The 25,922-nt window shown below is 42.0% G+C and overlaps 1 protein-coding gene across 3 annotated transcripts in view; it reads right to left on the bottom strand.

The window, feature by feature from the left end:
* The window catches only part of cadps2 (Ca++-dependent secretion activator 2), a 157,410-nt gene that overhangs the window by 6,862 nt on the left and 124,626 nt on the right, over positions 1-25,922 (bottom strand). The window contains exons 21-28 of one of the 3 annotated variants that reach the window (XM_018704949.2): positions 25,695-25,724; positions 22,407-22,562; positions 21,880-22,027; positions 16,633-16,647; positions 14,131-14,205; positions 13,461-13,544; positions 13,276-13,308; positions 3,367-3,474 (exon numbers count right to left, since the gene is read on the bottom strand). In XM_018704949.2, coding sequence (XP_018560465.1) covers positions 3,367-3,474; positions 13,276-13,308; positions 13,461-13,544; positions 14,131-14,205; positions 16,633-16,647; positions 21,880-22,027; positions 22,407-22,562; positions 25,695-25,724 — 649 coding nt within the window. The remainder of the gene's footprint in view (positions 1-3,366; positions 3,475-13,275; positions 13,309-13,460; positions 13,545-14,130; positions 14,206-16,632; positions 16,648-21,879; positions 22,028-22,406; positions 22,563-25,694; positions 25,725-25,922) is intronic. The other 2 variants (XM_051073199.1, XM_051073200.1) reach the window with 2 other exon arrangements.

Genomic DNA, 25,922 nt, shown 5'->3' with positions numbered 1-25,922 from the left:
ACAGTTTAATGAAATTTCAATTATTACATTATTTTATTTCTTTATTCTAGTGCAGAGATCTGCTTTATATTGTCATGTTTCAAGATGCTGACTTTAATCCTTCAGAAAATTCCTGAATTTAGATAAAAATGCAACAGAATTTTTTTTACATTTTTTTTTAAATGTGCTAAAAGTAAAATTATTTATTTTGTCTTTAAATCTTACTGAATTTGGTTTCACTAAGTCCTGAAATGTTATTTTTTCAAAAATGAATACTAGAAGGATTTGTTTTTTCTTTGCGTCATTTTCTACTCTAGAGCTGTTTTATTTTTATCTTGTTTTAAGATGCTGACACTGATTTCTAGAATTTGATCTTGTTTAAAAAAAATCTTCAAGGTTAAATCCGAATTAAATGACTTCACATTACAGGAATCCATGTATTTCTTTTTCTTTTTTTAAAGCATTCAGGTTTCAGCCTTGTTCGCTGCTTCATCAAGGTGATTTGGCTCCTAACAGGAGGAGGATGGAGCTGTGAGTGTGTACATGAGGGTATGTATCACCACACAAAGACGTTCCTCTGTGAGTGCCTGTACACAAATGGACGGACCGGCTCATGTGAGCATGCACACGCAGGAGAGGAAAATCATGGAGGTGCGTGTCGACATCTTTGTTGTGTTCCTCGTTGTATCACTCAGCCTCTTTCTTCGTCTTTATCTCTGTTGACAAACCCTCCGTTTAAAGAAAAGGCGCCGTAAATGAATTTGACTTTGACTCGCTCAGACGCACGTAAACAAGACAATTGCATACCCATAATGCAGCTGGCAGGAGGCCTGATGCTGCTGCATGAACACACATTTACTTTTCCTTTGTTACACACAAACTGTACGTCTGCGTGTGTTTAGGTTGCTGAAGGGCTGAGCGGAGACACTTCGAGGCCCCGCCGTCACCTCCCCCTCGGTGCATGACTCGGCGCTTCTGAGCTCCATTAGACTCATTCTCCTCAACCCCCCCTCCTTCCTCAAACACACACACACAAATCAGCACAGTGCAGCTCGAGCCTCAGCCACAACACCCCCAAACTCTCAGAGGAGGCGGCGGGCGGCAGAAATCCATCGCTTGGCTTCGTGCTGCTAATGTGCACGAAGGTCTGAGCTGCCATGTCTGCTGCATTGACTCACGCCGGTGACCTGAGGCGTGTTTGACAACTCTGCACTAAAATATTCTTTTAAATCTGAATCCTGGAGGGGGGTGGTCGGTGAAGAAAACGGACAGCGTGGGATGGAGGGATGGATAGATGGATGTAAAGGGGTGTTTTCAGCTCCCGCAGAGTGAGCCGACAGCTCTCTGTGTTTCCTAAGTGATAAACAGGTCAACAGAAGCAGACGGTGTTTTCAGCCTCAGAGCGACCCTGCTGCTGCTGAAACTGGAGAACTCAACTTCACACCAACAGTATTGTAAGGTCGATTTGTAAAGATTTGTATTAGCTGAGTGTATGGTCACACAAGCATGGACTGTACGTGTTATAAAAAGATCAGATACAGTAAAAACTTAATGTCACATTTCACTGTTTAAGTCGTGGTAACAATAAAAAGAAAATGTGACAAAGTTCAGAAGAAACAGAAGAAATCATAAAGCAAATGATGGTCATTTTTGCTTTGGAACATGAAGCATTTTCCTGCTGTATCCATTAAAAGATGGTAAACTGTGGCCACAAAGGGACGAACATGGCCAGCAACAAGACTCGGATTGACTGTGACATTCAAACCATGACTGACTGGTATCAAGGGCCCCCATTACAACACCACCACCAGCCTGGACTGCCGACATAAGGCAGGTTGGGTCCACAGATTCAGATTCTGACCATCTGCTGCCTCAGCAGAAATCCAGATTCATCAGACCAGGCTACATGTTTCCAGCCTCAGATTTCTGCTCTCTGCTGACAGGAGTGGAACCTAACGAAGGTTGGACACGTTATTCATTCTGAGATGCCCATGGGTCGTCCATGACCCAAAGTTACATTTTGTTGTCAAGCCACATCTGATGGCTGTAGTAATTTTAATGGGAAAGTAGATGTGTTTGAACCAAGTAGTCATTGTTTCTTTAACTGATTGTTCCACAGCCAGTTTGAACCCAAACCATCATATTTTCTGAAACCTAACCAAACTTAGACCACTTGCTCAAGTGTGTGTTTATAATAATTTGTTATATTTGTTTATAATAATAATTATAATTATTACCATGAGAGCAAAGCTGGTACACTCCTATGAATTGTACCTGGGGGTAGAAACAACCTACGACCTATACGATCATTTGGGTTGGAGGACTTGTTGGTACAGTTGTAAGAACTTGATCCTTCCCTGTCAACATGTCCAGTTGTACCAATATGGAAACACATGATGAACTGGAGGTAATGCTACTGGGACTAGTACCCAGTGGGAAATGGGAAGTTCACCCAAACTATGAATATGGGCACAGAGTATCACAGAACCAATCAAATAAAGAGAAGGAGCGACACCATCCTAATTCCTGTCTGAGTCCACTGAAAACCTATTTTTACCTGTGTACGTTCAAATAAACAAGCAAAGGTAGAGAGTGGACTCAGTGGATATCTGTGGTTTGAAGTGAATCTGTGAATGCAGGACAAAGGTATTTCCTGCTGACAGTTTTTCATCTCTGAGCTGTTAAGACTTTATCACAGCTTCACCCTGTTTCTTTATGGATCAACAGGGAGGAAAAAGCTTTGATAAGTAAGAAATCAGACAGGGACGACAACAACCGCCGGGAGCCACAGGAAAAAGGAGAATGTGTTTGGAGATCAGTGAAAAATGACAAAAATAAAATGGAGAGAGCCTGGTAAAAAGTTTAGATTAGCATCCAAAACACCTGAGTGCTGTTTGCAGAAATCTGAAATCCTAACAGGCCTTTAAAACATCATCATTTGCCAACACAAAGCAGTAAGAGGGGAGATATATTTGTCCATTTTAAACAAGCAGAGAAGTGTTAATGGGAGGGTTAGAGATGTCCGTATTCGTACTTGACTGGGGTTGAAAACTTGATTTTGTGGCATATAACAGAGTATCAACAGATCATTGCTGAGATGTCTTGAGAAACAAAGTCTTTGTCTGCCTGCAGTGTTTATCTGAGTGAGAAGATGAAATGTTCCTTCTCACTGTGGTTTTGTCTGATGAGGCCATGAACGCAGCTCACAGATGAACCCGTCTGGAGTATCAGTTGTCCACAGTTATTATGTTTTTATGCCTGAATTCTGATGGACTGAATATGAGCTAATGGCCAGATGATGGAAGGGAGAAACAAATTTTCTACAGTGAAATTAAAACTCAAGTTGCAAAAAACTGAAATTGTCTTTTAAAACAAAGGAGCACTCACGTCAAACACCTCCTCGATGTAGAGCTCATCGTTGACGCGGTCTCGGAGGATGTCCTGGTTCTGCCGTACGAAGGTGATGTAGGTGTCGGCCAGATCCATCCCTGGTTTCTGCAGGGGGGAGGACACAGTCAGGGCTGAAGACAGGTGGAAGGTGGAGGGTGAATACAAAGAACAATGTCAAGACACTCACAGTGGGAGGTTTGTTCAGACTGGTGCTGAAAATGTGAACATGGCTGGTATTCATGTTGCACATCTCACTTCAGCCATAAGATCATATCTCACAACAGCAGAAGCCAATCATGATGACCTCTGCACACATTCAGAACAACAGTGAAGCTTCAATTTTGTTTTCATTACAGTGAGATGGAACAGACTCCCAAATAATAAGGTCAACAGGAAGAACATACAACAATGCATACAAAGCTGAAGTCCTTCACTTTCACTATCTGAGGGTTTCTTTCATCAGTCTACCTGAGGTGAGATGTTCCTAGCTTGGCTTCCAGTGAGTAGAAGAGGAAAACGGGTAAATCTGTATGTCTTTTACAGCAGCTGTTGTTTTGTACTTGCTTCCTCCGTTTGTTTGATCTTTAAAAGTGCACTGTAAGGAGATGTACGAGAGTTGGGGATCCCAATGAGCTAATCATCAACAAGGAGCCCCACAGTCAGTGGGCCCATGGACTATTGTTGTGTCTCAGTTCTCATCCTGAGAGTATAAGTGCATTCACACTAACAAGTATAGAAATGTACCAGGATGGTGCATTTAAAAAGGTCAAAAAGTTGAGTGTGGAATGATGGACATGGATCGCCATCTTGGCTATGTAGAGGAAAGGGAATTGACCACCAACGTATTTTCATTCTTGTGAAAATGGTGCTGAGAGCAGTGTAATTTACATGTTGCACAAAACAGGGGGAAACAAGAAAGTAAAACATTCATTTTTAAGTCAGGTGAGTAAAGCAACAGGTGGATATTTTGGCGAGCGACAGTCATCATAAATTGAGGGGAACTGCACAGTAATGTGGCAGTTGATGCCATTAGTTGATCTGGGGAACGACATGAAACAGCATTGCTGTTTTTGTAAAGAGCGATGTAATGAACAGTTCAATTCAATTCAGTTTTATTTATATAGTGTCAAATCAAAACAGAAGAAGTTATCTCAAAGCACTTTTCATATAAAGCAGTTCTACATAGTCTTTAGTGATCTATCCTGATCTGCGTCAGCCCATAAAAACACACAACAGATCAACAGACTTCAACAGATTTGTTATGAAAAGAAAACCTTCAGCCTGGAAGTTTGTCAGTCTGGGACACAACCCAAAAACATCCGAGTAATTTTGCTTCTGTTGAAGTTTTACTTTTATTTGTACTGTCATAAATATGTCGAGGTCAATCAAACAAATGTTTGTTGTGAGTTTGTGAAGCCTGTACATGTAGTTAATTGAGTTTTGCACTTTGAGTATTGATCAAAATCTATAGAGAACAAAACATGACCTCAGGGTCTCACTGTGGCTCTACTGACCTGCAGCTTTAATTTTGAGAAGCCTTTTTCATATGTCCCCACAACTACTAAATTGTTAATAAATTGTTGCCTTGAATTCATAATTCATCTCTTAAATTCCTTGATTAAATGCCACAAATGAGAAGCACCCTCATCTTCACTTTGGTCTCCAACACTCTTTGACTAGGGACCATTTAGGTGAATACAGTTTTATTTTGATCCTGGACTGAGATATGTGGATGTACTTAAGGTTTCTGCAGCACAATGTTATATTATCTTTAAAAATATTTAGTGGGATGACAGATTGAAAGAGCAGAATTCCTGCACTGTTGGAACTTTTTTACTATATAATAAAAACTGCAAGCATCTTATTTTTGAGCATACACAAATCACCTTATAGGGCTGTTCTTGTCATTATCAATCAATGATTTATTCTGTAAAATGTGAGAAAATAGTGACACCTGTCCAGTTCTCTAAAGCTAAAGGGTGATGTCTTTAAATAAAGTCAACAAAAGACATAAGAGATAATTTACAATGAATAAAAACAGAGAAAAGTAGCGAATCTTCGTATTTGACCAACCTGAGAAGACCCATATTTTAATTTTCTGTCAACAAAAGCTGGGTAGGTGTCGCATATCTTTTAATTGATTCTCTCAAGCTCTAATGGTTTTTGGAGGAAGGGTTCCATCGAAGCCAAGTGAAAGTATATAATCTATTTTACTTTCCAAAACCGACAGGTTTAAACTTATCTCTCAAGCTTTTCCTTCTTCACACAGCTTCTTTTGTCACTTTTAATGTGAACATACGAGTGCAACACCACGGATGTCTTCGAGGAACGACTGAGAATGCAACGTTATCCTCATCTGTACGTTTCACCGCACCTTCCCTCTCTCTGTGATGGCTGGCTTTTCACCTCGCCTTTGAGTGTGGTTGTTCCAAACGACTACCAACACTTTTACCTTCGGATGTTGGATGACACAACATCCAAACCACTTCATTTCGAGCACATCCGTAGCCTTAAAAAGCACAGCTACTCATGTGAGCATAAATCAGAAGAACCAAATTCAAATATTGGTTTCATACATGTAACACACTCTGGAACACACTCTGTAAATTACAGGGTGTGAACTGCAAAACTGTGAACAAAAGTATATTTAACACAGAATCAATAATGTGCATCAAAGATTTATTAAAAAATATTTTCCCCTCAGAGACCCATCAGACTGTTCATATCTGTGTGTGTTTTCATTTAAGATAACAGTTGGTTTACACTCCAACAACACAAGGAGCAAATGTTCAGCATCACCTGCTGCTTCTTGAGTTAAAAGAAGAAAAAAATAACCTACTCTCAGTATTGGGAGTAACAAGAAGCTGCTGGAGCTGTTAGACCAGAGGAAACATTAACTGCAGGGGAAGCGGTGGTTTGTTCGGCGGGGAGAGGCCACAGGCAAGAGAAGTGGGTAAAGCCTTGTTCATTCACACTCCCTGTTGTCAGGGGAGATTACAACTGTAATGCTTATTGTAATTGCTTTGACATCTTTCACACCCGTTTTCTCTGAGCCGGCATGCGTTGGCCCCGGGGGGGGGGGTTGTTCTGCTACAGCGCTGCTGAGCATGGCACGTCAGGTTCCCCATGGAAAAACAAGGATATGGAGCTTCCAGAAACCAAAGAGACCTTTTGGCTTCACTTAAAGGCAAAAGGCAGGATGGAGGCTGGTTATAAATTTGGGATTGTGGCTGTTTGTTTATTTAAGACAACACAAAAGAAACACAAACTGTCACATGCTAATGTTGGAGGAAACAGTCAACTCCATCAGATCTTGTCACCTCTGTTGCAAACAGCATCATGTGCCTAAATTAGGGTTTGAGATTTGACAAGCAAAGAGGCAGCTGTGGGAAAGTGGACAAACCGAGGAGTTTGCAGACAGCTCCCACTCTCGACGACACATTCAAGGATCTGCGAGGTTACGCCTGACGTACATTTTGTTATTTGCCAGCAGTTGGTGCGCACATCCCCATGTGAATACATCCACCCACACAGAGACCCAGTACAGTAGAGCTGAAATGACAAGTTGATTCTTCAATCTGTTGACTGACAGAAAATTAGTTGGCTGACTGTTTTGACAATCAATTAATTGTTCAAGTGAAAACACTGACAGTTGTTTGGTTGCAACTTCGCCGATGTAAAGATTTGAGATTCCTAGAAACATCAACCATGAGAGTAACCTCCTCTAATATCTGTAACAAAACTGTTGATAAAAGTATCCCAGCAGCTGTTTCAGAGGCCTCTAACAGCGAGTGACAGACTGAGATCAGTCGGGGTCGCTCAGCTGTAATTCAGACAGACTGCTGGATGAGAAAACCTGCAGATACCAGGGGTTAAAGTGGGGTCACGTAGCTGCAGGGGCATCTAGTATATGTGTATCTGTGTATGAAAAAAAAGGAGTGGTAGTGCGACTGTTATGTTCATCCAAAGAGAGGGGGAGGGTCAAGACCAGTGATTGACAGACCTGTCAGAACCCCCATAATCCTCTGGAGGAAGAGGAGAGGTAAGAGTCTGGCAGATTGAGGATCATTGTCGAAAGCTTGATGAGTGAGTGTTACCGGGTGTGTTACAGTGCTTGTCAGGTTCTCTCTGATCTGTTCTAGCAGACTCTTCCAGGTCATACCCATGTTCATCCAGATACATCTCAAAACTGTGCTTGCATGTCGGACGTTTGCATTTTTCAATCATTTTTGTCTGTCGGGGGATGCTGACAGTGATGATCACAAATCAACATTGTCGAGATCACCGCTGAGCGATGAGCACAGATAATCTGACAGACTGGCCTGATCCTGCTGAGGCTCTTTGAGCTCTCCATGACTTATCCAAACTCCTTCCAGTCCTCGAGTCATTAAGTCCGGAGTCAAAAAGTTAACGGCCAGCCTCTCCAACTACCTTCCTTTGGGCCTACCATGCTCTGGCAGATAAACGGGTGAAAAACCTATCATTTGTTGCTGTTATGTTCACCAACTGTGCATGCATCCTCCAAGTGGACTAGAAAGAGTATAACAAGGACTACAACTACGGTCCACGCGGCCATCCGCAAGGGAGTATCACTGAGACTTAATGGTTTTGTGGCTGAATGGAAGCAAATCTCCTGAAGCCTGGTGGAAAGACTGAAGCCAGGAGAGTGGAAGCACATATTCAACCGCCACATTAGGCTAATGTTTGAGTGTGCAAAAGACAAGTAAGGCGAGGTTGGACAGCCAAGACAGAATGACTGAGATCGACTTATCAAGAAAGTATATGTGCATGAATGTGGACGTTGTCAAAGTGAGAGAAAAATCTGCACTACAACATTCAAGTGTGTATGTATGTGTGTGTGTGTGTGTGTGTGTGTGTGTGTGTGTCACTGGCAACGTATCACTGCCCTTGTTGTCACTTGAGACATAAATTTTGCCCCTCCACCCCCTCAAGGCTTAGTCTCAGTCATTTACCTCTCTTTTCTCTCGCACTGACGAGGTGACAAAGCAGCATGACAGATCGGAGACGCCGGCACAGTTCCAGCCACCGAGATTAAGACTTTAACACGAGAGGAAAGAAAGAAAAAAAAAAAAACATACAAGCAGCTCAGCACTCTTGTCACGCTCTGCTCTGTGCCTGTTTTGTCTCCTTCACTGTTTCTTCACTTGTAGCCAAACACCCATAATCCCCTCTTCCCGCCTGGATAATGGCTGCCTGGTTGCTCGTCAACATTTGACAACAAAAAAATTGGAGTGTAAAATTAAGCGGTGTTCAGATACAGACAGGAAGGGGTAGAGGATTGAAGTGTGTGTGTGGGGGGGGTGTTGATAATGAGCAGTTAGCAGTGGAGGAGGAGGAGGGGAGGGAGGGCAGTGAAATGCCAGGTAATTACACACTGCTACCAGCCCCTCATTTCCTGCCCTGGATTCATTTCATTTGTGCCAGGTGCATGTTGTGTGTGCACACATACGAGTGTTTGCACGTCAAAGAAATATGTCCTTCTATAATTTAAAATAAGTGAGAAAATATCACCTGTCTGTCCATTCACTGACAAGGTTTGTTAATTGACGATCACTCATTAAACTTTATCTACAACTAATGATGGATTTCATTTCCTGACACACAGTGTGTCCATCAGCAGTGCTGTTTATATGACTTGTTTTGTCTGATTAACATTTAAAAGACTGAATTTATAATCAAATCAAATCAGTAGATCTTTGTGTTTAAAAGGCAGGGGACAGATAACGTGTATTTCTGGACAATTGATTGAATGATTATATAATTGTTCATTACTTAATTTTCTGTCAATCAATTCATCTGTGATTGATTAACTTTCAACTCTCTCTAAGTTGATGCTTTTAAAGTGTGAGTTTGAAAACTATAGTTCTCATGTGAAACTTCTTATTGTTTCATTCGTCACACACAGTACCATCTGTTTTCACGTGAATTTTGATATTTAAAGAATGAAATGATAAATAAACAATCTGCAAATGTGAAATATTCCACAGCTGGTTCAGGACATATTTCTGGATGTTGGTGGGACAGTTTGAGGCCATGATGGAAATGTTAGCGCTGCATCTGGGGAGGCAGAGAACCGACTGGGCAGAGGATTGACCCATATCAGCGTGTGGTAGTTTGTGATTGGTTGATGCCTCTATTGGTGAGAACGTTCTGAAAAATCGACCTCCTTCTGAAATAAAATGACGGCACTTTTTTGCTGCGTAATATTTGCATTCTGTGATAAAAACAGTTTGAAAAAATATTCTGACATGTCAGTTAATTGCACGAAAAAGAAGAGATCTTCACATTTGTTGTGAAAATCTCAAAATCACACGTGCCTCTATCGTGAATATATCGCATGCAAAATGACAGAAAATTGCAAATCTCAGGTGAAGTTATTCTCTACATTTAATACACCTGTGAAAGGTAATGAGCTCACATGTGCAGAAGGGGGGAACTGCAGGTTAACTGGTGTTTAACGACGTGTGTTTACGAGGTCCACGCCTTGAACTCCCAGACCCCCATTTTAAAAACTGCCTGGTTCCACGGGCCCCAGAAAGGCCTGGGTGCGGCCCTGCGGGACGGTGTTGTGTTAAAGATGGTGAAGAGCCAGTGACGACGCTCGCTCTTCCAATGTTTGTGTTCCTGCCTCGGCGGCGTGCATATGTCTGACTGGAGCGTGTGTGGCTGTCAGTCTCTGGTATCTTGGCTGTTCAGGCGTGAACACGTCGGTCCTGCTCAACACGTGTGAGTGAGTGTGAGAAACACACAGTGAACCTCTCCAACCCCTCACACAAGTACTGATCCTGTAAAATCAGTGTTTGATCCACGGCTGTCTGAGGAGGGGGACACATGGGACCATTGAAGGAGACCGTAAACAATAATCTTAAAATACTACAGCTGTGCACCAGGTGAGAGCTACTAAAATATAATTAAACCAAATGAGAAATACATGTCAAAATAATGTTGTTTTTGCAGAATTAAAATGGATGAAGTATCACTGTAGGAAACCAGACTGATTAGTTTATATTTAGTGCTAACAGCTACGTTGGTAAATGGACTGATCATATGAGCTTTACACTGATGGTTACGCCATTGGGAGCAATTTGGAGCTCAGTATCTTGCCCAAGGGCACTTTGGTACAGAGACTGGGGATTGAACCACCACTGATTAGCTGAGCCACTGCCCAACCTTTCAAATATCCCATTAAAATCCTAAAATACTCCTATCACCGGTCGAGGCAGATGGCCACCCACACTGAGTCTGGTTCTCCACTGTGGCCTCGTGCTGCTCATGGTCTCTCTCTGTAAATATTATAATGCAGACCTGCTCTATATGAAACGTGTCTGGGAGAACAGATTGACAATTAAAGTTGAAGAGAACATGTGTCTCTCTCTGCTGAGCTGATCATTTGTCATTTATTGTTATATCTTTACTGACAGAAGATCTCAGTTCACTCACCGACTTTCTAATCATCAGAGCAGCAGAGAACAGCGACAGTAAACGGTCGTTCAGCCTCTGCTGCATGTTTGAAGTTTACCTCACCTAATTATTGTTAATTGGCCAAAGCTGATAAAATCTATAAAAAGATGAGGAACAAAGAGAAGTCTGAACAGCGAGAGTCTGGCTATGATACAGCTGAGCAAAGGGAGGATTTAGTGACGAGTCATTTTATGGTTGAAGGGGCGTCATTACTGCGGCGGCGGCTCGGGACCAAACGAATTCAGAGGAACGAGTTTGAATAAAAACCGAGCCAAGTCTGAGGAGATGTTCGCTAAAGATGGAAAAGACAGACAGGTTTGTCCAGGTGGAGCAACGTCTGTAAAACTGTCAAAGTTCAAGCTGACAGTCGACAAAAGTCACAAAGTAAAAATCTCATGTTGAAATATAAACACAGGAAGGGACCAGATTAAAACAGAAAATGTAGTAGAATAAAGTAAATGTAATTCCCGAGGAGTCATCCAAAGGATCAATAAAGTCCGTCTAAATAAGTGTAAGAGCCTCATCCTTCCGTGACAAGGTGCTGGAGGCGGAGCCGTCTGGCTCAGTGGCCCCGCCCCCCTCGCCCTTCATCCCACCTGGAAAAGAGGCTTACCTGCGTCAGGTTCCCTCCACACAAAAGACCAAAAGGCCAAGGTAGCGGTTACATTATAATTTCAGGGGAGGAGGCGACCGAGGAGGAGGAAGTCTGGACGGGAACCGGAGAGCATGATGGGATAGGTGGGCTGTACCGCGGCGGGGCAGAGGATTAAGGAGGTTAAGTAAGGTCGCGCTGCTCTTTATCTCAGCTGGTCGATGAGTCAGAGCAGGAAGTTCTCACAGCTGGTGTTTTTATCAAACCCTTCAGTCTGAGACTCCGCTAATCTGTGCACTCATTCCTCTTCATTCAGTAAAGTGTCTGCATGAATCAAGAACTGAGACTTTAATGTTCGTATCTTATTCACATCATTTAGCTGCAAAGTGGGACAAAATGTATTCTACATCAGTTCTGCTGGACACTGTCTCAGCTGTAGAGCCTGGTTAAATATATGATATATAATAAAAATAGGATTGATTGACGATTGAATATTGATATCATTCTGCTGTGAGATTAGCTTAGCATAAAGGCTGGAAACAGGTGGAAACAGTTAGCCCACCTACAGGCGCCTGTAAAACTTACAACATAATGTGCGTCGTAACACAGACACAGTAACAGATGGAGGCAGTGGTATTCCAGCTCTGCTCTGTAAAATTCCTGTTTTTGTCAGTGGAGTCTGGTACTGATATATAGAGATGTTTCTGGTTAAACTAAAAAGATTTTACTCCTTAATAAAGAATAAGTGGAATCCCACTGCCTTGATGTGTTAGTTTGTCAGTGGTGCAGGATTCAGATCCTTTACACAGTAAATACACAGTAAAACCCAGCTGAGAGAAAGAGGAACATTAATTCCAGGTCCTGTGTCAAATGTCTGTCTGTCCACCTGGGTGTAATTGGGAGACTGAGAACTCGTCTTAATGTGGTGGTGAGAGGGCAGGTGAAGCTGAGCAGGAAAAATAATTAAGCAATTAAATTAAAACTAAAAACAGCGCCATTAGAGGAAGAAATGAAATTATCTACTGAGACCATCGATGTTACTCAGTGTCAACTGGTTTACTCACATTTAATAGGAATTTTTCTTTTTTTTAATTGTAGCAGTCAAAAACATCTAATTACAGCCGGAGTTAAAAATAATAATAATTCACTTTCATTTTCATTTTGGGTGAAATTCTCCTCCAGTTTGGATTAAAGCCTGAGAGAGTTTGGAAAATATCTTTAATCCCAGTGGAAGCTTTTAAAAAGAGGCGGAAAAAAAAAAAACTCAAATCACAGAGGATTTGTTCTTTGTTAATTTCGAGCTGTTAATCAGTTTAGTGAATGAGAGGTCACTTCTCTCTGCGAGATCTAAATCTGGAGACTTCACAACAACGTTAACGCCTCGTCACCTTGACTCTTTAACTCCTGCCTCCTCCTCCTCTTCCTCGCCCCTGATCTTTGCCACGCAGCCGTCGTTCATTAACCGCTCTACACCCTGAACGCCGCCGCCGCCCACAAACCGACACTTCAGAAAAACACATCTCCAAGGACAAGAGTGCAATTAATTAGGCTTGTTGTGTGATCTTTGGCTCTGGAGCTGCTGATGGAATAAAGAAACCTCTCTTTATCTTTCACACATGTTTAACACCGTGTGATGACAAACTTTAAAATAAAATAAAAAAACCAACAAGCAGATGAGAGCAAAGAGCGGCCGCTTTGCATTTCCAGGCTGCTTCTTTTTTCTCCACTGTCTGAATGTGGATGACACACACACACACACACACACACACACACACACGGAAACCGACAGAGCGAACAATAAAAACAAACGGCAGGCAGATCGACACACTCACAGGGACTTCCACATATTTGGCAGCTGCTTTCACCTTTCAGGAGAAGGGAGGGAGGAAGAAGAAGAAGAAGAAGAATGACACTGAAGTTCAGCTGGGAGGATCTGGTTTCCAGAAAATATCAGGTTTCCTGTGAGAGCTCGCTGCTCTGTTTCCACCAACACACAGAAAACAACATGGCTACTCACTGTGAAAGAGAGGATCGAAGAGAAGAACGTCCCTTCATCGTATCTGGAGAGTTTGGAGAGGACGCCGTCTAAAACAGCAGCAAACTGCAGAGAGGAGGGAAACTTTTCATCAGCTCAGTTTTGTCTGTGAATGAGTCGTTAGAGTCTCTTCATTTATTCAGTTCTGTTTTTATTAGAAACCTGTTGAAATCCTCCACACTGCACTGACACAGCTTCCTCTGTGTGACAGAGTTAACAGTAATAATGTGTTTTTCACAATGGAAATAAAACTCATAAAATAAAAATCCATCTAAGCTCAACCAGCCACTGTTTAAAAAATACAAATGATTACTTTCATAAAAATAATCTGACACTGAAGAAAAACTAAGTCAGTCCCACAAAACCAACCCCTCAAAAAACAAGACAAAAAAATAAATTAAAACAAACACAGTTTATATAATAAAATAAATTAAAATGAAAAAGTGTGACTGGTGATTTCCAGATGTATAATTAACTACCAATGTCAAAATAAATACAGAAATAAAACAGAATCCAAAGAGAAATTAACAAAACAAAAAAGGCTTTATCAAACTTTACCCAAAAAAAAGAAAAAAGAAAGAATATTTCAAAAATAAAAATCTAAATGAAAATGCAGAGAGGTTTTGATTGGAGGTTAAAAACAGAGATTTACCTTTGAGACGAGGGAGGAAATCATTTCTTTGAACGCCTCGTCAATCAGGACATCGATTTTAGAGTGGTACTGTTGCTGGGGGGGCATAGAGGGGGGGCAGGGGGGGGACAAAAAGCAATATTTCATTATTCACAAAATGTCTGCAGCACAAAGGATAAAACTGACTCCTCGCCTGCTTGATACTGAACAACAGATCTGTCTGTAAAAGACAGAAAGAAAAAAAACGTCCAATACTCGGTATGAACAGTCCACACACACACACACACACACACACACACACACACACACACACACACACACACACAGGCCCCTCCCAACACAACGAGGCGTGAAAACCTTCCCATCCGTGTAACGCCGCTGAGTTAAGCAGCTAATAGGACCATTATGCAGCTGAATGACATTCCCTGTCTGAGCTGGAAAAGCGAAGGAATCTGAAGGATACTTTTTTGTGCGTCTCCCCACAATTAGAGCAGCCTTGTATTTCTCTAAAGCACCGGTCCAGCTGCGAGGACCAAAGGCTCACACAAGATTCAATTAATCCGCCATTTCATGTCTCGTTTGCCCCCCACCCAGCCACCCCCCCCCTTAAAAACATATTCATGGCACCTTTTCCCTTGAAGGAGGGAGAGGAGGAGAAAAGGCTGGGGCTGAGCGCTGAATGGCAGCAGCAGCAGGGGAGTTCATCTCTCGGCGACAATGCCCTTTCACTGGCTGTCTACAGAACACCCAAATTAAAAATTTCAATCAACAAAGCTCACAGATCGCTGACAAATTGCAGGTCGAGGGAGGTCACCGCCGCCAGCCCTAATTTAGTTTTTTTTCCTTTTTTCCCTCCACAAGTCCGCAAAATGGCAGCTCTCTTTCAGCACGCCGAATCTTTCTGGCCAATCTTGAGAGCTTTTCTTTTTTTCCTCTTCTTACCTCAATTAACATCGCTGCTTTTGCCTTCTTTCTTTCTTTCTTTATTTTCTCTATAAAGACATCCCCCAAAAAAGCTGTGTGTGTGTGTGTGGGGGGGGGTAGGTAGTTTGGTCTTTGCCATGTGCTCAGCAAAACCTGAAAAGAACAATTATTGCTTTTAAAAACATTTATCTGGTTGTTGAGCTGCAGCCGCCGCCGCTCCTTCAGCTCTGTGAGATGTTTGAGATTCTGAACTGGGTCACGTTTTCAACACAAACCTCCACCCTCCCTCCTCGCCTTCCCTTCACCTCCCCCAACACTATTTAAATGACCTGAGCGACAGAAAACGACAGCGGAGGAATCAGCATTTTCATCGATCACCTCAGTTTAACCGAGTTCTGTAGCAGCAGGATTCATTAATCCAGCAGGAGCTTCTCGTCTGGATTAAATCGTCAAGTGCTGATTCTTCGCAAGGTCTGTGAATGCCTCACGTCTGCACAAACGAGGCATGAGTTTTCCGTAAAATCGCGAAGGAAGATGAACGACAGGCAGCAGACTCAGATGCTCTGCTGGCAGAAAACTGACCATATCCAAGGTCCTGGATCAGGTTCAGATTGACCTCTCTTCAAGACCCTTCAGAGTGCTGGTCCTGGGGTCAGAGGTCAGGAGACCTCATTCACAGCAGTGATGGTCATCCATCAACTGAATCACAGTCATGGAGAATCAGAGAGAGATCAGGAAGTTACGTCTGATGAAATGATGAACTGAAGCCTCGCAGGGAAACGACCTCATGGTTCCTCACACAGCTCGGCTTTTCATTTTTATTATTAGTCTTTCTGTTTATTTTGTTCTGTATATCTTGTTTTTTTAATCATACACCATTTATTCTGTGGAAACTGTCAAACAAAAACCACCACCACCAAAAACAACACATAAGACACTCTGACAACAACATCAACAGAAACTCAACAAACTGTTCCACAACATCACCATCGAGGAAGGCGTCCTACTCCTCCGGCCTGATGGTAACGACTGGTATTCACCATGATGACGGTGTGATTCGTCACTAAGGATTGCCCGTGCTTTCCCTGCTGTTCAAGACTCACAAAACAGAGTCATACTGTGTTGTTGTTGACCTGTAGTCCTACTGAGCTTGTTCTTGTTAACAGTAGTAAATGAAAAATACCAAGTAGTAAAGCAGAAACGTAAAATAAAAGAGAACCATGATACGTCTGTCCACTCCAGAATGTCAACGTTTTCGTCAATTACTTGTGGGACTCTAAAGATCTGACAGTTTCCTTACTCACTCCAGGTCTTGGACCTGCACCTATGTACCTGGATCAAGTGTGTTCAGAGTAAAGATGGAGAATATGCAGAGCTGAGACTGAAAAAGACGAAAAAGGTTCAACTACTACACAAAAAGTTCTAAAGGGCCTTAAAACCTAAGGTGTATGTGCTCTTCTTTGACCCTTACACATGTTTAATTGATTATTTGGGATCTTTTATCAACATAAGAGGAAGCTCTAAAAATACTTTTTTGATGGAGCTCATGTGAAGAGGTGTGAAAGGGAAAAAAGGCGATGAGGCGATGGAGGGACTTACCCATTGTTTGTCAATCTGGGATTCAAACAATGATGAGCAGGACACATGGACATGAGGGGTGGGGGGTGGAGGACATGAGACAAAGAAAAGAAGGCAAACATAGTCAACCCATCAGTTTTAAAAAGCATCAGTAACATTAAAAACCTTTTCCTCAAATTTTAATTGAAATAGATGAGGAACCTGTTGGAGAGGAAATCCAGCTCCAGACGTAGAAATGATCCTCAATAACCTCTGCTAATGTTTGAACTTTTTCTGTGGTTTTATTTACATTTCCATCATAGTTTTAACCCTGAATCAAACATTTATTCCTAAAAGTCATGTTGTCCTGACACTGACAGTTTTGAGTTATAAAATCCATTATCACTCTAGCATCAGCCTGGTTCCTCCACAAAAAGCCAATGAGATTCTTTCATTGTGTTTTGGATTATTCCAGAAAATAAACAGTGAGCAGCTAAAGTTTCTGATCCTTCAGGTTTAGTTGATCAGATCATCTTCACAGATGAACACCACTGTTCTGATGTTTGAAGTAAGAAGCTAATGTTAGGCTATAAACCAACTACACCACGGTCACATGACGTCAACGTCTCCACCACTAAGCTTCCAACTGGTCATTTCATTTAGCTCTGAGCTCTTCTACAAAAGCCTTTCTTCTTAGAAAGTTAGTGAGAGTTTGAAAGAGCGTGAGTAGAAACACAACGAGGCTGTAAAGGTGGACTGGTGAGTAGATGGGTTTTCATGTTAACGTCCCCGACAACCTCTGTAGTCTCATTTAGACACTCGTTAGCAACCGCCTTTTTTAAGACACGTAAAAGCTTCAAACATCAGGAGTGGGGGATTTACTGACCCATTTTATGTCGGAGAATAAAACCTGAAAATGTCTTGAGCTTGTGTTAAAACCACAGACCTTATTTCAGATATTTAACCAGAAACACACAGACTTTGGGACGAGGGAACAGGAAGTGCTAACATGCTAACATGCTAATAGGTTTTAGGATCATTCCTGCAGCTCTCTATGAATGTTGAACAACATTTTTTTTTTTTTTAACAAGGGTACTGTGTAGGCTATGAGGTTGATTCAATGCAGACGCATAAATTGGCCTTTAAAGGGGAGTTTTTCCTGTGCTGCTACAGTGCTGCTCACTGTAGGAACTTTTGGGTTTCTTTCTATACTAAAGTAAGGTTTTGACCTTGACCTGCCTTGAGGTAATGTACGTTATGATTTGGTGCTGTACAAATAAAACTGAACTGAATTGTAAAAATCAAACATGTAAAAACCAGCAGAAAGCAGACTAGAAAGAAAAGAATTTCTCCTTTTGAAATTTCTCCAGAAGGATTCATTCTTCAAATCTGAAACTCTTTAACATTTAATCGTCAAGGTTACTCGAGTTTTTTGGACTGAATGAAATTCAGCCTGACAGAATGAATCATTGTTGTGTTTGGAAATACACAAGGACTTCATGAAATCTGTTTGTCCTTCTCAAGTGGACGCACACAAAATGCTCAGATTTTATTTTTTGTTACCGTCTCCACTGAGGGTGTTAAATCTGTTGTTATATCATAGACAGCTTGTGGTGATTCTGCTGGAAGGAGAGAGAAACTGGCGATTTATTCCAGCGTTAAAGCAAATTTTCAAATGAAAATACTTTCTAACCTTTTCAAATCAAACCTTCTCACCCATTTTGCCCTCTCACAACAACTGGTTCTCTGCAGTCATGACCTGTGTAGGGTCAGCTAAATATCTGACCCTGGATACTGTAACCTTTGACCCCCTAAAATCCAGTTTCCTTGTGACGTCAGTTTGCCTAAATGTGATAAGATGCATTGGTAAGAGCAACCATCCAACTGTCAAGCTGTTGGTTCACAAACATAAGGAATGGATGAAACATTGTGTTTATCTTGGCTGCAAATGTTAGCATGCTTGGCTAATTAGCTTTGTCTTACATTGAAGGCAAAAGAGCACAGCACTAACCATTTGTTTGTAAAACCCTGTTCACGACTATCCCATCTATCATGTAGTATTTACCCACTGTATGGCAGCTGTCCTGGATGCCATCAGATTTTAAGCTAACGTTAGTAGCTCAATAGGTCTTCATTGGTCACCTGATAGTTAGATAGTTCATTACTTACAGTACTAGCACTAACTAGCTTTTCCTTACAACACAAAAGAGCAAAGCTATGTCTTTATTTCCATTTCTTCTACATGAATCATCAAAGGGTGAGATGTAAAACCCTGGAACCTGTTAGCTCAATGTTTTCCCATGATATCAAGTATCTAGCAAACAGTAAAAGGGTCTTAGAGAGGCTACTGGTAAGTTTTCTTCAGACATTGTTGTGTTTACAATGTCAGAGGTTTGAATACGTCCTCTGAGCAGAGCTACTTCTTCAGGGCAGTCTGGACGCTACAGTGAGTCGCTACAGGAAAGTGATGAGACAGGCTGGGGCTAGTTGGTTAGCATGCTAACTTCAGGAGAAGAAAAGAAGTGATAGAAGGAGCTAAACTCTGGTGTTGCTTTCCACCTCTGGAGACAGCTCTTGGTGAGTAAAGGAATGAAGTTTGATGCTGAACTCAAACAGTTGTTGATGCTAATGTTGGCTATGTAGCATAGCAGAAACATACATATAGCACCTTTAAATATGCACTAAGTTCTCGCTACAAAAGAATTTAGCTTGAAACCTTAAAAAGGCAACCTGAAAGCAGAAATGAGAAGCTGCTTTTGTCAATGGACAAGAACGTGTGACAGATGTAGCTGTGCATAACTGAGGGTGGTGATGACTGGTGAACACTGAATTCATCATTAGATCCATAAGTGAAGCTTACAGACATGGTGTATGACTGTAGGATGGTCCAGGATGTTTAATCTGAACCAGAGGATCTACAGATATGTGGTTACTGTATCAAGACGTAGAATCACTGTGAAGACGAGGGAAATCAGTTGCAGCTTCATCATTTGAGCAGCTGGATAAACCTCAGACTCTCAAGATAGAAAGACTCATTTCTGAAAACATGAACCCTGCTCTTGTGCTGCATTAACACTATATAGAGACTGGACTTGATTCAGTTATCATACTGAATTCACCATACCCACTGCTGATGTTGAATAAGCCTCCAGCAAGTACTTCATTGTTTTTTCATTTATTCTTTACTAATGAGCTGACTTGTCTTTGTTTTATTGCTCTCAGTACTCATTTATTAGTGTGTGTGTACCGGTGTCTGTGGGGTAACATTTCACATTTAACCCAGCTACATTTATTTGACCGCTTTAGCTATGCTACTTGTTTTTTTGAGTTTGCAAAATGAACTTATAAAATACAGTATGATGTAGATTAAACTACCCAACAGTATATACATTATTTAACATTAGCTCCACCTCAGTAAAATGTTGCTCACATATTAATGTTTGCATTTCTGTCAATTCATCAATTAATAAACTAATAATTTCTGATCTATCACATATAAAGGACATTCTTTAATTCGACAGGGCAGCGTTTTATTCATTTAAAATTCAGAGCATTAAATATGCCTTTTTCTGAGCTGTGAATACTGCACTGTGACTCCTTCATTTCCTCTTTCTTTTCCTGTCTGAAATGATCTTTTGTCACATCAGGAAAATATTAAAATACTGCAGCAGAACTGTCTGTATGTGCAGTGGTTCTGTATAATAGTGTGTCTCTGTGCAGGTGTTTATTCAGTGTGCGTCAGCAGGAGTAAATGGACAGACAGTGTTTTCGAGCGGCGGCGGCTCGTGGAAGCTGTAGAAGAGAGGAAGCTGAAGGTTAAGAGAACAGCGAGCTTAGCTCTCTGTCAAGACTGCCGGCAGCCAAGGGTTTCGCTCTCAGCGACGCCAAGGCTGCCGCCTCACACAGGCTTCACGGTCATCCATTTAACAGCTCGTGTCGAGCGTTTGGCCGCTTCAAGTGAACACAAATACACCTGAACTCCTCCATCTGCCGGATTTTTTGGAGGGAAACAGTCACGTTTTAGTGTCTGATCTGACTCGACCTGTTCCGTGTGAAGGCTGAAAATAAAAGACAGCTGACAGACTCTCACTCTGTCAGGAACGAGTCTCTGATGATGAGCTGTGAGATGGAAACTGAGAAAAATAAAAAACATCCATCTTAAGTGATTTAGTCTGATTTTCAGCCAGGACTCATTTTTCTACAAACACGAAAAATATTCTGCCAACATGGAGACCATTTATTTTGTTCCAAGTTCAGCCTCTTCTCTTGTTTTAGTTTTTTTATGTAAGGAATGAGTACTAATTTTTGAACCTAGAAGGATAATGCCAGGATCAGGGCCTGGTCACACCAACATTTCCAACAGAAAAATTAGTTCATTATAATGGAATGGATGGAATTGTAGCAATTGCAGCAACAGTTCTCAGTGACTTTCCCTCCATCTGAAATTATGAACGTTTACTGTGGTAGGTTTCTGCAGGTTTCACCAAGTTATATTTAAGACCATTATGATGCAATTTAAGACCTATTTCACATCTAAACAGGGGTGATGATCCTAATGTAAATACAGAGCATTACTGTGTCATGGTGTTTCCTGGTAGCTTTTTACAGTGGTTTTGTGTTTCCCATGCTACTCTGTTGCCTTTATACCCAGAGTTCCTGATTTGACAGTTTTCAGGCTTCAAATTTGATATTTTCAACCAACTTCAACCAAGAACTAAGCACTCTGTTCTCCAGACAGATATCTTTGAATTGGCATGTACCCACATTAGATGAAAGTAATGTTAACTTCATAATCAAGACCTTTAAGGCTTAAAACTGAGATTGTTGAACTTTAAACTTTTCAAGATTTTTAAGCACCTGCAGAAACCCTGTGCACCAAAAGGTCAACAGCAGGTAGTACCGTCATTATTGTCGCCAAATACGATTGTTTTTGATTTAATAAAATACAAACGAGTCAGACTGCTTTTTCCCCAACAGGAGAAAGATCGTTGTGCAGCCAGACCATCGTACAGCGCTGGTCTGTACGAGCCTACCAACCAATTAGCTAGCTAAAGGTTTTATTTTGGTCTCGCTATCGCATCATAGGCTATTGTGGATGACTACCTATCACATTGTTTTAAGATTTCAGGACTGAATAAGAGGTGAAATGAACATTTGAGATGGAGTCTTTTATTTAAGATCTGATCTCCAAAGCATTCAGCTTTTCCCTCTTTGTCTTATACCTTCAACCTCAAGTCCAGTTGGAGGATAATGGGATGAAACCCATCCGTCATGTGACTGTTAGCTTACCTCCTGACCGGTATCCAGCACACAGAGTTTGGAGCACTGCTTCTTGGCGTCCATCAGCACGTTGAACATGGTGCAGACCGACAGCGGCACCCGGAAGTCCGTCGACTTACTTGCTTTCTGCATTTTGGCATCAAATGCAGATTTTGTTCTGAAGTACAAAACACACAGAGGCGGGAAAGTTATTTTACAACAAACTGTGGCTTTTTTTTTTTAAGTGCAGAGGAATAAAGGTATTTATGTTTTATTTTAAGAACTCACAGATAATCAGGTTCACAGAATCAAAAGTCAGTTTTCAGCTGAGTTTGTTGAGTTTACACACTCAGGTTAGAATGAGGTTTCTCAGATTTGTGTTCGAGTTTTCAGGGTCATGGCTCAGAGGATAATTACTGGAGGACAGATGTGTTATTTACTTTGTCCTATTTTCATGGTATTAAAAAGAGAATTCATGAATTTAGGTGTGAGGTAGAAAAATAATGAGAAAGAGTGAGGAGGATGGAGACAGATGTGAACCCTGAGGTCGGTCTAACCTCTTGACGCAGGCCTCCATCATGTCGCTGGCCATCAGTTTGAGTCTCTGCTCCAGATGTTTGGCGAACTCGGGCTCCGGCCAGTGGAGGTCCAGTACGAACATCTGCAGAGCGTCCAGCTTCCAGAACAAGTCCTCTGAGGTGGCTGAGCCATTACTGCAGGAAGGATGGAAACAGTTAATGACTAAAATCAAAAAATCTGAAATCAAATGAACATGGACCTGTTGTGTTCTGGCTCAGGGATCGTCTATGATTTGTTCCATCAAACTGTACCTGCTGTAAACTTCACCTCCTGTCTTGAACCCTGTCTACACCTGGTATCAAAGTGCGATCTGGTCTGGTCTACAGTGACTGACTGTGAATGTTAGATTCTCATCCCTGGAGTCTCAGCAAACCAGATGTTTGCTGTTACCTTGTGGAGGCAGAGCTGTCCAAGATAAACTGGACAGTTCCTACAGAAACAGCAACATGTCTGACTCCTACAGCTGATCTACCAGAGGACAGAGCTCTGATCTCAGAGATGAGAACACATTAGAAACACCAGGTGTGATCACAAAGGTAAGATCGAACTGTTTATTATCTGGATACAGATAACATTTTAGTACCACGTGTAAAGGTTTCAGAGCTGCATTTAGTTCGGTTGAGTCTTAAAACTTCCAGTGGAAAGATGAATCTGTCACAGATAACAACGTTCTGATGTTTAAATTAAATCATGTGATCTTTGGATGGTTTTGCAGCTGTGATCAGAGACAGTTTCAGATAACTCACTGTGTTGGTGCGTTCAAGAACACTCCAACACACGAGGCTTCATCCTGCTGCTGAAAGGAAATGATTTCAATGTATTTCATTCTGTCTGCAGCAAATTGATTTCCAGAGAGGGAAGGAAGGAAATAAATCTAAAAACTGATGGGCTGCTTTGACAGGCTGAATATTTCTGATTTGTGTTTAATGTACAGATCCTGTCCTCGCTGGTGTTTCTGTCAGAGCAAATGTCAGTGAAAAGCAGAGGCTGATATGAGACGAGGGTCTTCAACAGGTTTTGTGAGTTTGTGAGGCAGAGCCGAGTGATTTCAGTCCGTAAACACAGCACCAGGCTGAAACAGAGACAGATGGACGTCTCCCCGCCTTCTCCCCTGCGCACAGGTTACACAGCAACACATGGCAACGCTTGCTGCCACCGACATCCAAGTGTACAGCGCCCGGCTAGAATGACAGCCACGGGAGGATGGAGGAGGGGGGAGGAGAGGGGAGGAGGGGTGATGGGTGGGTGGGGAGGTTGAAACAAGCACCACTCACTCCCTTACTTTTCTCACTTCGCCTTTAAAAGACTGTTACCTTAACAAGTGGCGCACAGGAATAAACGCTTTGAGCTGAGTCCGCAGTGCAATTAAACGCTCGGTGGCAATCCCCCTCATGTCTAATTAGTGGTGCTCTTCTCTGAGCGCGCTCCGCCCCGCTCCCTGGGGAACGGGACGATCCCACTCGCCCGTCTGTGCTCGCTAATGAAGTGCCAGCTTTTTTTCTCTCCTCTCTCTTTTTTCATTGGATCGAGGAGGGCCAAGTGAAGAGAGGTAGAGGAACAGTGTGGTCCGTGCTGTGGGAAAGGCTGGGGGAGTCGGAATGAGAAGCCTTTTTAAGAAACACACCCTCAATCAGTCCCAGGAGACCCCCTCCCCAACCCAAACCCCTCCCCACCTCACCCCCCAACATGGCCACCAACGCTGACAGTTCTACTGGAAAATCACTCGCTCTGAAACAGACAGACTGAGCAGGTGAGTTCAGATCAAACCTCTGATCTGTCTGACTTCACAGCTCAGTCCTTCAGAAAATACTGCTCTGACCAAACTCTGAGATTCACTTTACTATCACAGAAAACACATCCTCATTTTGGAGAAACTGGAACCAGACAGCAGACTTCCTGCAGGATAACTGTAGTATTTCTGTTTGTTGGCGTCAATGATTGAAAGGCACAAAACTCTTCAGTGTCTTTCAGTGGAAGAAGAATTCAGACCCTTCACCGAAGTAAAAGTATATTGAGGAAAGTAGTGCAAGTGAACAGAGGAAATGACTCCCTGAGGAGTATTTTCAGAACAAACAGCTCTGAAGAGCTCACCACACAACTACAAACCTTCAAGCTTTTTTTCTGCTTGCATCTGCATGGCCAACAGGAAGGACAAAAGCCGGTTAGTGTAGCAGTGTCAAAATGTATTTCCACCTTCGCATATTCACTCAATAAAACCTGGACTTTACTGTCGGTCCATTTGTTCATGTTTTATTCCATTTTTTATGAGTTATGAGCTGCTGTTTACACGGCTTTGTGTGTTCTCTTGGTTTCTGACTGGCTCATGTGGTCGACTGAAAGTTCCTCTTGTGCTGAGAGAGGGCCGACTCTGAAAAAGGAGCTACAGAAGGTCCCTCAAAACGACGTCAGTCAATTAATTGTCTGATTGTTTTAGTGCTATCTTAAAATCTCAGGACAACTGCAGTACTTAGTTAATTCAAAATGTTGTTGACCAGAATCAGGGACAGATGGTGTGATTCCCCCATTTGAAGAGCTTTACAATGGTCACAACCTGCACTTATAATTCACACCAAACCTCTCTGATTTGCTGACTTCCTGTGAGCTGGATCCAGACTGAGCTCCTCAGGTCTTCAAGTCTCAAGATCAGATGAACAAGATCTTCTGTATAAGACTCATTTCTACAGACTGTCAGATTTGTGTTCCTCAGCTCTGTGCTCATTGTGAGAACGAGGTGATGTGATAAACAGGGGGAGGTAGGTGGTGAGACGGTCCTCGTGTTTTGTGTGTGAGCCAGTGTTTGAAACGGTGAAAAAGCTCCTTCAAAATACTGTTTGTCAGATTTTCTCTGCTCCCTGTGAGTCTAATATAAACTGATACAAAGGCTGTTATGAAGATGAATCTGTTTGTTGGAAATATTAGACGGTTAGAATCACACTTTTATCAATTCTTAACATGCTTAAGTGTGAATTAATTTAAAACCACAAAAGGTCTGTTAACCAGACAAACACTGAGTGCCTCATATACAAACACTCCACATCAACATTTACTCGCTTTTGTTCCTGGAGAGAAATTACAACCTTTAAAATCAGAATATGGAGCTCCTGAAAATGTTTTGAAACAGCAGATCCTCAAGGACAGCCTCACTTGTTGATTTTCTTTAGTTTGTCTTTTACATTTTGTGGTGTTTTGATACAGCAGGACATTCTGAGGTGAAGAGGAGTGGGCGGGTTTTTATTTGATAAAGCTTTGACAACGTTTGAACTTACAAGATGTCAGGTAGATTTATTCCTTGCAGGCTGCAACACAAAAATGGAGGTGACGTGTTATTATCACACTGATATCCTTGACATAGTGACACGGACACAGCACAGCACAAGGACTCGTGACACACAGCACATCGTAAAATCCTCAGTGACAAACCTCAGAGGAAACAATCGCATGCAGGCGGCGCCCCGCCGACAAAAGAGCCACTTTTACTTTACTTTACTTTTACA

The sequence above is a fragment of the Lates calcarifer genome, linkage group LG10 (assembly GCF_001640805.2).
Source record: "Lates calcarifer isolate ASB-BC8 linkage group LG10, TLL_Latcal_v3, whole genome shotgun sequence".
NCBI classification, from domain to species: domain Eukaryota; kingdom Metazoa; phylum Chordata; class Actinopteri; family Centropomidae; genus Lates; species Lates calcarifer.
This window is presented reverse-complemented; position numbering and strand designations above follow the sequence as displayed.